This window comes from Tupaia chinensis, unplaced genomic scaffold (assembly GCF_000334495.1).
Source record: "Tupaia chinensis unplaced genomic scaffold, TupChi_1.0 Scaffold000337_1, whole genome shotgun sequence".
NCBI lineage: Eukaryota > Metazoa > Chordata > Mammalia > Scandentia > Tupaiidae > Tupaia > Tupaia belangeri.
In genome coordinates, this window is record NW_006159831.1 from 294408 (window position 1) to 307590 (window position 13183).

Sequence of the window (13183 nt, forward strand, 5' to 3'; positions counted from 1 at the left end):
TTGTGCATCCTTCTTCTCTTTCTTTTTTTTTTTTTTTTTTTTTTTAATCTTAATCTTTCTGACAGGGCTGAGATAGTATCTCATTGTGATTTTGATTTGCATTTCCCTTATGATGGGGCATGTTGAATACTTTTTCATATGCCTTTTGGCTATTTGTATGTCTTCCTTATAGAGTTGTTTTTCCAGCTCACTCTCCCATATTTTAATTGTGTTGTATCTTTTTCAGGTAAGACACTCCCTGTGTATTCTGGTCATCAGTTTCTTATCTAAAGCATACTTTACAAAAATATTTTCTGGGACCAGGAGTTAGCATAATGGCTATGTTGTTGAACTCCTGTGTAGCCGACTGCAGTTCGAGTCCCAGACCCAGTGGCTTAAACTCATGCTGGGTGCGTGTGCGTGCGTGCCCATGATCCAGAGAGGAGAATGGAGGAGAAGGGATTGCAGCATGGCCATCTCCCCCAGGGGTGATTTTTTGCTTTCTGTCTCTCTGTTTTTCTCTGTCTTTCTGGTGAGCACATGCTCCCTATAGTAAGAACTTCTCAGAAAAAAATTTTTCCCATTTCTAGCACTGTCAATCTACACTAATTACTGCTACGTTTGCCATGCAGAAACGTCTTAATCTGATGTAATTTTGGTTTTCTATTTTTGGGATTATTGTCAGTGCTTTGGGATCTTCTTTAGGAAGCCTTTGCCTACCCCACTGCCTCCCAGAGTCTTCCCAGTGTTTTCCACCAGTAGTTTTATAGCTTTAGCTCTTAAGTTTAGATCTTTGATCCACTTTGATTTGATTTTTCTCAGTGGTGAGAGGTAGGAGTTTATATTCATCTTACTGCAAGTGAACATCCATGTTTTCCAGTACCATTTGCTAAAGAAGTTTGTCAAAAATCAATTGGGTATATGTTTCAGAGTTTATTTCTGTGGTCTCTATTCTGTTCCATAGGTCTACATGTCTATTTCTGTTCATGGTATTGAACAGACATTTCCATGTTTTCACCGAACTGCTTGTGGATGAAATAGAGTTACTCTGCACCAGCGATCATGCTGTTTTGATTATTACAGCTTATAGGATGATTTCAGGTCAAGGAGTGAAATACCGTCCACTGCACTCTTCTTGTGCTGGATTGCCTTGGCAATGCTAAGTCTTTTATGATTCCAGAAAAAAGGTATAATTGTGTTTTCTAGATCTGTGAAGAATTTCTCTGGGACTTTAATTGGGATTATGTTAAATCATAGATCAATTTGGGAGAATTTCCATTTTGATTATATTAATTCTTCCAATCCAGGAACATGGGATGTACTTTCACTCTTTTGTGTCATTTTCAATTCTATTTTTTTAACTTCTCATTATTTTTTCTGTGGAGGTCTTTAACTTCTTTGGTTAGATTTATTCCTGGGTATCTAATACTGTTTGTGGCTATGGTAAATGGAATTACTTTCTTCAGTTCTATCTCAGTCTGCCTGCTCTTCCTTGTAGAAACCTGAGGACATTTGTATGATCATTTTGTATCCTTCCCTTGTACCAGTTTTCAGGATTTTATTAGGTATGGTTTTTTTCTTTTTTTTTCTTTCATTTATTTATTTTTACATTTTTCCACAAACATTTACTTTACTTAGCAAGAAAAATTTAGCTCATACTCCATAATTCTTGACAGTTTACGAACAACTTTCAAAATTTCAAAATATTGAATTTTAAAGATAATGTTCAAAATATGTGTTATAATTTTGTATAATTTTATAACTCTATAACAACAGAAGCAGTATGGTTTCAAATTTATATACATACATATATATTGTATATAATGTATAATATATATGTATATAATATATAATATATATGTATATAATATACATGTATATAATATATAATATAATATATGTGTATATATATATATTTAGAGTGCAAACACTCGGTATATATTAAGTGAGGACATACAATGTCTCTCCTTCATAGCATGGCTTGCTTCACTTAACAGTAAATCTTCCATATTCATCCACTTCCTTTCAAAAGCCAGAGTTTTGTTGTTTTTTCTGGATTAATAGTATTCCATTGAGTATATGTGCCACAGTTTTTCTAACCATTCATCAGTTCGTGGGCATTTAGGTTGTTTCCATGATTTAGCAATCGTGAAAAGTGCTGCAATAAACATTGATGTGCAATCACTTTTCATACATAGCTTTTACTGTGCTGCGGACTGACCCTTCTAAGCCAATATTGCTGAGAGTCTTGATCTTGAAGCATTGTTATATCTTATCAAATGCCGTTTCTACATCAATTGATATGATCATAGGTCTGTTATCTTTCTTTCTGTTCATATGGTATACTTTATTTATGTATATATGTTCACATGTGTTGAACCATCCTTGCATATCTGGAATAAAGCCTGCCTTGTCATGATGTATAATCTTTTTATATGCTGTTGGATACAACTAACTAGTATCTTGTTGAGAATTTTTGCATCTATATTGATCAGAGATATGGTCTACATTTACCTCTCTTTATACAAAGGGTATTTATCCAAAGGATAAAGAATATTGCTGGATTATATGACAGTTATATGCTAGTTCTAGACATTCATATGCTTGTCTGTCTTAAGGATACAGTCGATGGAGTCTCCATAGAATGAATTTGGGAGAGTTCCATTCTTTGGATCTTTATAAGTAACTTGAGTAGAATGGGGGTTAACTCTTCTTTGAAAGTTTTGTAGAATTCAATCCCCAAAGCACAGTCATTAATCCCGAAAATAGACAAGTAGGATTACATCAGACTAAGAAGTTTCTACATGGCAAAAGACACAGTAATTAGTGTGTAACAGCACTCAGAATGGGAAAATATTTTTATAAATTATGCATCAGGTAAGGGACTGATAACCAGAATACACAAGGAACTCAAGCAGCTGTTTTGAAAAAAGATGATCAACCCTATTAAAACATGGAAGAAGGAGCTGAAAAAAAAACCCCACTCTCTAAAAATGACATATGAATAAATGAAAAAATGCTCACCATCTATTATTGTAAGGTAAATGCAGATCAAAATAACAATGACATACTACCTAACCCCAGTCAGAATGTTTAAGATTAAAAAAAAAAAAAGAAAAAATGGCAAGTGTTGGCTGGGATATAGTGAAAGGTGAATTTTTCACACTGCTGGTTGGAATGTAAATTGGTCTAGCCAATGTGGAGAGGAATGTGGAGATTCCTCAAAAATCTACAAATAGAACTACCATATGATCCAGCAGTACCACTCCTTGGTATCTACACAAAGGATGGAAGAATTCTTCATTGGAAAAGTGCTTGTACATTGATGTTTATTGCGGCATTCACTATTCACAATTGCTAAGATGTGGAACCAACACAAATATCCCTGTGTGCATAAATGGATTGAAAAACTGGAACATATACTCTGTAGAATACTATTCAGCCATAGAAAACAACAAAATCCTGGCTTTTGACACAAAGTGGAAGAATATGGAAAATTTACTGCTGAGTGAAGCAAGCCAGGATCTGAAAGAGAGACATTGTATGTCTCCACTTAATATATACCGAGTTTCTGCACTCTATGACTGAAACTGGTTAACTAAAGGTTGTACAAACACAAGAGATGGATGCTAATGCCAGATGTGGTGTGTGTGGAGGAGTGGGGCCTAAAGAAGGACATTTGCAACAGGGATACGGAGGCAGAGCATTGACGGGATGGGGAAGTGTGGTGTAATCAGTTGAGGATATTTTCATCAACTAGACTGCAGAGAAATGTTCACATATTGAAATGTTCGCTTTATAAGCTAAATAATGTGATTGAATGTATAAAAAATTAAATAAAATAAAAGCTGTGTACAATTCAGAGGTGAAGCCATCAGAATCTGGGCTTTTCTTTTTTAACGATATATGGAGGATACATTTCTTGGCATTCCTCCGTACTCATTGGTCAATATTATATTATGAATGCATACTCTCTAGATTGTCAATGTATCTGGGTACTCTGTTGCTTTTCTTGGTCATTAATCCATATGACATGTGTTTTTTATGTCAGTACCACACTGTCCCAACTTTTTTAAAATTATTTTTAATTGTCTACTTATTTATTTTACATAGAATCACTGGATGTTATTTCAGCATATGAAATAAATACCCCCACTATACATGCAATTTGTAATTGTTCAATTAAATATATTACCATACACCTTACAATCCACAGATTTCTTTCCATTTTAGGTTCCTTAAGTGTTTTCCCTTTTTTTTCCCCCTGGATTCTCTCCTCACACTTTCCCTATTTTCTACTCTTCTCTTGTTCTGTCTATAATATCACCATTGGTTTTTCTCCTTTTATACCTTTCAATCTTTCAATTCCTGCAATATAGCACTGAAATTCTGTATATAGTTTGTGGTGATGTACAATGCTTCTCATTCACAATTTGGCCTCCTTGAATTTGCAGTAAATCTTCCATATTTGCCCACTTTGTATCAAATGCCAGGGTCTTGTTTATTATGATTTATTATGACTGAGTAGTATTCCATTGTGTGTATGTTCCACACTTTTTCAACCCTTACATCTGTTCATAAATCTTTGCATTGGTTCCATGTTTTAATATTTGTGAATAATGCTGCAATAAACATGGATGTGCAAGTGTTTACTCTCTGACCATTTTTCCATCCTTTGGATAAATATCCAGGAGTATTTCTGGATTATGTGATGGTTCTATTTGCAGGTCTTTGAGGAACCTTGATATTGTTCTCCACAGTGGCTGTACTAATTTACATTGCTACCAACAGCTTAAGAGAGTTCTGTTTTCACCGCAGCCTCACCAGCACTTACTATTTAAATTTTTTTTTTTTAATCTTAGACATTCTGATTGTGGCTAGGTGGAATCTCATGGTTTTTATTTACATCTAACTTTGATAAGGGATGTTGAACTTTTTTTTTAATATGCTTTTTTGCTCTTCCTATATCTTCCTTAGAGAGTTGTCTGTATAGCTTATTTGGTTATCTTTCAATTGGGTTTAATTTTTTTTTTTCTCCAGGTAAGCTGTGTGAGTTCTTGTATATTCTGGTTAATAGTTCCTTATCTGAGGAATAGTTGCCAAATATATTCTCCCATTGTGTGAGTTGTTGATTTACTCCAATTATTGCTTCTTTTGCTGTGTAGAAGTTTTGAAATATAATATAATCCTATTTGTTTGTTTTAAGGCTTATTTTCTGTGATTTGGGGGTCTTGTTTAAGGAATATTTCTCTACTCCTATGTCTCCAAGAGTTTCCTCTGTGTTTTCACAAATAATTTTGTAGTTTGAGGTCCTAGGTTTAAATCTTTGATCCAGTTTAAGTTAATTTTTGTTAATGTTGTTATATAGGGGTCCAGTTTTATCTTGCAGCAGGTGGATACCCAGTTACTCATTACCATTTGCTAAAGAAGTTTTCTTTTCTCCACTGGATTGTCTAAAGTCCTTTGACAAAAATCCATTATCTGTATGTTTTGCAATTAATTTCTAGGGTCTCTGTTCCTTTGTTCTTCATGCCAGTTTTTGTACCAGGATGATGCTATTTTGATTACTACAACTTTGTAATATATTTTGGTCAGGGAGTGAGATGCCTCCTACTCACTCTTGCATGGAAATTGCTCCGGGAATACAAGATCTTTTATGATTCCAGATAAATTATTTGACCCTTTGTAATATATTATGGAGAATGTCCCTGGTAATTTGACTGGGCTTGCATTAAATATGTTAATTTGTGTGGAATTGACATTTTGATTAGATTAATAATAATAAAGATCCGAGCAAAAATAAATGAATACAAAATAAGTGAACTATACAGAAAATAAAGTAAAAACTGGTTCTTAGAAAAGATAAACAAAATTGATACATCACTAGCTAGACTAATTAAGAAGAGGGGAATGAACTTGGTTAATCAAATTTGAAATGATATAAGCAATATAACAACAGACATTATAGAAATACAAAATGTCAGGTGTGTTTATATGCCAAGAAACATGACAATCTAGATGAGGAGGACAGATTCCTGGACACGTATAACCTACCAAGATTGAGCCAAGAGAATACAGAAAGTCTAAATAGGCCCATAACAAGCCAGTAGATTGAATCACTAATTAGTAAACTTCTAAGAAAGAAAAGCCCTGACCCTGATGGTTTCAGCTCTGAGTTCTATAAGACTTTCAAAGAAGAGTTAAACCCCATTCTGCTCAAGTTATTTCAAAAGATCCAAAAGGGTGAATCTCTCCCTAATTCATTCTATGAAGCCTCTATCACCTTTATCCTCAAAACAGATAAGGACAGGACAAGGAAGAAAAACTATAGACCAATATCTCTGATGAATACAGACACAAAGATTCTCAAGATACTAGAAAACCATATCCTGCAACTTATAAAAAAGATTATGCATCATGATCAGGTAGGCTTTATTCCAGGAATGGAAGATTGGTTCAACATACACAAAAGCATAAATGTAATACATCATATTAACAAGAAAAAAGAAAAAAAAACATATGGTCATATCGATTGATGCAGAAAAAGTATTTGATAAGATACTACATCCGTTTATGATCAAGACTCTCAGCAAAATCTGCATACAAGTGTCATTTCTCAACATGATATAAGCTATCTATGAAAAACCCATTGTGAACATCATCCTGAATGGAGAAAAGCTGAAAGCTTTCCCACTAAAAACAGATACAAGACAAGGATGCCCCCTTTCTCCACTCCTTTTGTTGATTTACTTCAATTATTGTTTTTTTTTTTCTGTGTAGAAGTTTTTAAATATAATATAATCCTATTTGTTTGGGGGATTATTTTCTGTGATTTGGGGTGGGGGGTCTTGTTTAAGGAATATTTCTCTACTCCTATGTCTTCAAGAGTTTCCTTTGTGTTTTTACAAATAATTTTGTAGTTTGAGATCTTAGGTTTAAATGTTTGATTCATTTTAAGTTAATTTTTGTTAATGTTGTTATATAGGGGTACAGTTTAATCTTCCTGCAGGTGGTTACCCAGTTTCTCATTACCATTTGCTAAAGAAGTTTTCTTTTCTCCACTTGATTGTCTGATGTCCATTGTCAAAAATCCTTTGACTGTATGTTTTGGGGTTAATTTCTGGGGTCTCTGTTCCATTGTTCTTCATGCATGTTTTTGTGCCAGGATGATGCTGTCTTGATTTCTACAACATTGTAATATATTTTAGGGTCAGGGAGTAAGACACCTCCTACTCACTCTTGCATAGAATTGCTTTGAGAGTACAAGATCTTTTATGATTCTAGATAAATTCTCTGACCCTTTGCTCTATATCATGAAGAATGTCTGCTAATTTGACTGGGTTTGCATTAAATAGGTTAATTTGTGCAGAACTGACATTTTGATTAGATTAATTCTAGTAGTGTTAACTAATTTTGATATTAATAATTGTATTATATTAATTGACATTTTGATTATGTTAATTTTTATTTTCATAGTTTTTCTTATAGAGGTCTCTGACTTATCTTGGTTTATTTCTATGTATCTTATACTTTTTCTGCTTATTGTGAACAGGATTGCTTTCTTTAATTCTGTCTCAGTCTGCTCATGTTGGTGTATAGAAATGCTATAGATTTTTTAATTTGTTTTTTGATTCTGTATCCTGCCACTTTTAAGTGTTTGTTTATCACTTCAAAGAGATTAATTGTGTGTGTTCTTTATTTTTCTGTGTTTATAATCATGTCATGTGCAAATATGGTTACTTTCACTTCTTTCTCTATTTGAGTGTCTTTTATTTTATTCTTTTTGTTGTTGTTGTTTGCACTTGCTAGGACTTCCAATATTATATTGAAAAGCAGTGGAGAAAGTTGGAAGCCTTAACTTTTTGATGATTTAAGTGAAAAAGCTTTCAGTTTTCCCCATTCTGTATTACTTCAGCTATTTTTTTATTTCTTTTTTTAGGGAGGTTTTTGCTATAGGGCACATGTGCTTGACAGAAAGACAGAGACAGAAAGCGAGAAATCATCCTCCAGGAGGGATGGCCATAACTCAATCCCTTCTCCATTTTCCTCTCAGGATCTTGGCACGCACGCATACGACCCCAGCGTGAGTTTAAGCTACGGAGTCCAGGGCTCAAACCATGGTCGACTACATAGGAGTCCAGTGAGTGACATAACCATTATGCCAGCTTCTGGTCCCACTATGAGTTTTTTATATATGGAATTCATTGCGGTAAGAATTGTCACTTCTATGCCAATTTTGCTAAGAGTCTTCATCATGTAGGGAGGTCGTATATTATCAAGCATTCTTGATCACTGTAATTTTTTGGTAAGTTTTGAAGTCAAGAAATTTGAGTTCTAAAAATTTATTCTTTTTCCAGGTTGTTTGGTTATTCAGGTGATAAGATTTCATCTGAAATTTAGGATGGTTTTTCTCTCTCTGCCAAATATGTCATTGGGCTTTTGGTAAAGACTGTTTAGAATCTGTAGATTAATTTGAATAGTATTGTCATCTTTATAATATAAAGATGTGTAAACCTTCTAATTCATTAACATTTTCAATTTCTTTATCTTTGCTTTCTTTCAGCAAAGTTTTATAGTTTTCAGTATATACTTCTTCTTACTTGAAAACTAAATATTTTTTTCTTTTTGATGCACTTGTAAATTTCTTAATTTCCTCTTGGGACTGGTCAATTTTAATGTATATAAATGTAATGAATTTTTGTTTGTTGATTTGTTTTTTAACAGATTTTCTAATTTTATCAATTTCCCCCTCCAGATTATTTAAATGACCTACAGGGTTACAGTGAGAATGAGGTGAATGACTCTTGGAAGTTCTATGGCAGCTCTGTCTGTGGTGAGCAATATTATTTTTAGTTTAGTAGATGTAACTGAGTAGAACATTTCTCTGTATTATGGGTAAGGGAGGTGGGTAGTGGGTGTTAGAAACTGAAGTTTTTAGGAAATAATCTCTTTTTATTTAGAGATTTTTATTTTATGACAGCTGAACTTCTGTACTGATTTCTTTTCTCCCCTCCCCCTTTATCAGAACCAGATAATAAAGCCGGATATAATGTCTTGGCAAATCCTCCAGGACCAGAGCATGAGAATGATAATGATGAGACTTACAGTAATGTGCTTGAATTTGAATTTTCAGATAGACCCCTCTTGCCATGTTATAACATTCAAGTGTCTCTTTCTCAGAGGTAAGAATGCCTGTTATTTGATAGAAAACTAGCTGAAATGTGTTTTGGATTAGTCACAGTACTAACAAACTTTAAATAGACAAAGGTGGGAGAGTGAATTCTAAATGTACCTGATTTATAATAAAGTAAGTCTTTTCTGCAAAATATTAATTATATTTTGGTGACTATGGAGCTCTGTAATTTAATGTGAGTTATCCTTATGAGAACATCACCAAATTAGATAAGATTTCAGAGCTTATAGCTTTGAAGTTGTAAATTATTGGAATTGAGGGGGAAAATTGACTGCTTGGAAGTTTTAGCCATATAACCTTTGGGAAGGAGTCCTAGGAAACTTTCTTATGCATCATTGTAGGAATGTACTTGGGTATATCAGGTGTATATTGATAGTGCCCCCACTCATGTAGCATTAGAAAAATCATTGCGTGGGTTTTGTAGCACAGTGTGAGTTATCCTTATGAGAACATCACCAAATTAAATAAGAATCACTGCACCCCAGTAAACAATCCCTTGTCAAAAGACTGTTTTTGTGTATGTCAAGAGATTGCACTGTGTGTTAACAAAAGTACTTAATGATTATATCCCCTTCAGGTTCCATCTGCTATCTATACCATCATGAGGGATAGTTTTATTAGTAATAGAAATCATAAATTGTGCCAGCCTGCCTAACCTAATAGAGGAGCAAGATCCCATCTGATTGATGATGTTTGAATTCAGCCTTTCCAGCTTGAAAAACATAAACATGCTAGACATATATGCATATGTGCCAAGAATACTGACAGGATGGAAGAATAGAGGAAAAGAAATTATGGCATGATCACACCTCAGTGGGGTGCTTTCTACTTTTCTTTCTCTCTGTCCCTTGCCCGCTGGCAGTTTTAAAAAATATTATAAACTTGTCTTGCTTGGTGTGTATAAGGAATGTAACATCTTCATTCTCAAAAAATTACCCCTAAATGAAATTAAGTATGTGGTAGATATATGTGAATAGAAAAAAAGGAGATTCCCTTGTGTGTTTAAAATTAGTAAGGATTGGGGAAAGTTGGAAGATCAAAGATATGTTTGCAATTAATCCTCTGGGATTGATACAACCTTGCTTTTCTCAGTGAGTATATGAGGACATGTCTAAAGTCACAACTCAAATTGTGGTAAGAGATGAGTAGGACTATATCTCCTCTCATTAGCAGTAACACCAAATTATACGTAGGCTCACTGAGATTTCTTCCTGCTGTATATACAACAAAATGTATTTTCTGTATGTCCTCTTAAAATCAGATGAAGAGGAATGGTGCAGCAGCTCTCAAAGTTTGGATTAGTCTCTGGGGGAAAGGGACAGAGAAAAATTTCTTTTTTTTTTCTTTTTTTGAAGAGGTTTTTGCCATAGGGCTTGTGCGCTCCCCAGAAAGCCAGAGACAGAGAGACAGAAAGCAAGAAATCAACCCCCATGGGGGGATGGCCATGCTGCAATCCCTTCTTCTCCATTCTCTTCTTGGGATCTTGAGCACAAAAGCACACGTGCCTGGCATGAGTTTAAGCCACTGGGTACAGGACTCAGACCACGGTTGACTACATGGGAGTCCAACGACATAGCCATTAGCTAACTGCTGGTTCCAAGAACAATTTCTAATATCATACAGGTTCAGGTTCCTTGGGTCTGTTTTAGAATTAGGCACACCAGCAACGATGAAAGCACCTAGAAGGCAGGTCCACGAAGGGTGTGGAGACATCCTGTGGATGCCAACATGACTGTGGCCTGTGAGGGTTTGGTGGAATTTCTGAAGGCTACCAGACATGGTGTGTGGGCTATAGGCAGAGACCCAGCCCTGAAGAAAGTGAAGGGGCATGTCAGTAGTGCTATGAAGGTGCAACTTGAAGCAAGTGCAGATACTTAAGTGGAAGAGGAAAGCTTTGGTCCATAACCTATTTCATGGTGAGAACAATGTGGCATAAATGCCAATGATAAGAAAAAACTGGAAGAGGCCAGATTCCATCCCTGTAGAGGCTATTGTTTATGCACTGAAGAAGGAGCTAATAAGTATTAGGGAAATAAGTGAAACCAAAACTCATAAAATTCTGCTTCTTATTGACTGGGGTGGAGATGAAGGGAAAGGCATATATGTTGACAGGACAGCTGCTAGCAGAGGCTGAGAGAAATAGTCTCTCTGGCAGTAATGTCCTGGATAATGTAGTATAGCTCGAGGATTCAGCACAGACTATTGGACCCAGCTCCTTTATCAAGCATTAGGCATGATGATAGAATCTAGATATGTACTATTTATTTTAGACAGTGCCATTACCTTATATAGAACAGAATACATGGTGGAGGAGAGCACTTTGCCAGGATTTTGCAGTTGCTTCTGGGACTAGCTGATGAGTTTGGTGTAGCAGTAATAGTCACCACCCAGATGGTAGCCCACGTGGATGGTGTGGCCATACTTGCTGCAGATCCCAAAACCTATTGGAAGACTCATCACCCACACATCAATGACTAGGCTGAGAAAAGGAAGGGGGAAAACAGAAATCCGTAAACATCTATGACTCTCCTTGACTTCCTGAAGTCGCAGCTATGTTTCCTATCAATGTGGATGGAGTGGGAGATGCCAAAGACTGAGTCACTGGGTTTTTCACCTGTGTAAAACCTACGTGCTGTGGCCTAAAGGAGAGGACAGCTTCCTGAACATTATTCACAGGCCTTTTTCTGTTATGACTGATAGGAAGAAACTTCCAGTAAAACAGGAATTGTGTCAGCTTCTCTGAAGATGTAAACAGGTGGTAGATTATTATTTCATAAATTAATCTGAAAAGTGTATTCCTTCTGGAGAGTATTAATCTTTATGTTATTTCTCTGGTTTTTGGAAGAGAATTATGGAACACCTTTGATTAGTGCCTGGGGATTGACTCAGGCCTAACTAAGCGTAGTGGACAATAGTGTGTCTCCAGAGAACTAAAGTTAGAAAGACCCACTCTTCTCTCACTTTTGAATAATAGCAAAATAAAATGCCTGAACTGTGTAACAAAAGGGAAAAAGATCAGGTGAAGCAAGATTAACTCACACCAGAAATAGAAACATCCCCTCACATCGAAAGGATTATGTTGGCCAATAAGCAGGTACAGGGAGAAATGGCAGGGAGGTTAAAGTGGAAATAAGTGACTCTTGTTATATCTATAAACCAGTCTTCTCAGATGGAGAACTTTTAATTTTAACAGAAATTTGAATCACTTTACTTTTTATTTTGTAGGTCGCAAAATTGGTTATTGCTTTCCGACGTGCTTAAGAAATTGCAAATGTCATCCTGCAGATTTCGCCGCAACTTTCCAAATTTGGAAATTGTCACAATTGCAGAGGCAGAGTTTTACCGGCAGGTTTCAACAAATATCTTGTTCTCTTGCACCAAAGAGTTGGAAGCCTTCGACCCAGAAAGCAAGAACCTGTTGGATTTGGTTGAATACTCAAATGACCTTAAGTTTATTCTTGGCTCTACTGTAGAATATTTAAATCCCAGTGATGTAGCCTAGGAGAACGAGCCATTAAGAACCACTGTGTACACTGTTTTATAATGTTAGTGCTTGTTTAAAATTTCAAAATAAAGCTAGTTCAGTAATGAGACATTTTAAATTTGAGAATTTCTGTTCTAGGTAAGAAAAATTACTCTAGCTGGAATATTTAAAAGTTGTCTTTTCTTTTTCTTAAAATTAATTGTTAGGAAATTGCTGACATTTTTTCAATCTATAGAAAGCACTTAAGAAATTTGTTGGTATTTGGAACATGTTTTTTAATTGCCAAGGGCACATACACTCAATGAGATGGACAGTAAGAGCAAAAGCCCTTCTGACGGGGGTGTTACACAATCTCTATCCTCCATTTCTTTTTTTTAAAGAATTATTTATTTATTAGTATTATTAATATTATTTTTCACATGAGTTTTGCCAGAGAAAGAAGGAGAGAGAGGGAGAGTGAGAAAGCAAGCTACCAGGTTCAGGACTCAAATCATGATCAGCCATGTGGGAATTCCAACACCTTAACC

General features: G+C 35.3%; 1 protein-coding gene across 1 annotated transcript in view; it reads left to right on the top strand.

Moving 5' to 3' along the window:
- The window catches only part of LOC102471422 (BCL-6 corepressor-like), a 101249-nt gene extending 88539 nt beyond the window's left edge, over nt 1-12710 (top strand). Inside the window, exons 8-10 of the mRNA XM_014589197.1 lie at nt 8735-8812; nt 9005-9161; nt 12398-12710. Of these exons, the coding sequence (XP_014444683.1) occupies nt 8735-8812; nt 9005-9161; nt 12398-12674 (512 nt within the window). The 3' untranslated portion in view covers nt 12675-12710. The remainder of the gene's footprint in view (nt 1-8734; nt 8813-9004; nt 9162-12397) is intronic.
- The last annotated feature ends 473 nt before the right edge of the window (nt 12711-13183 follow it).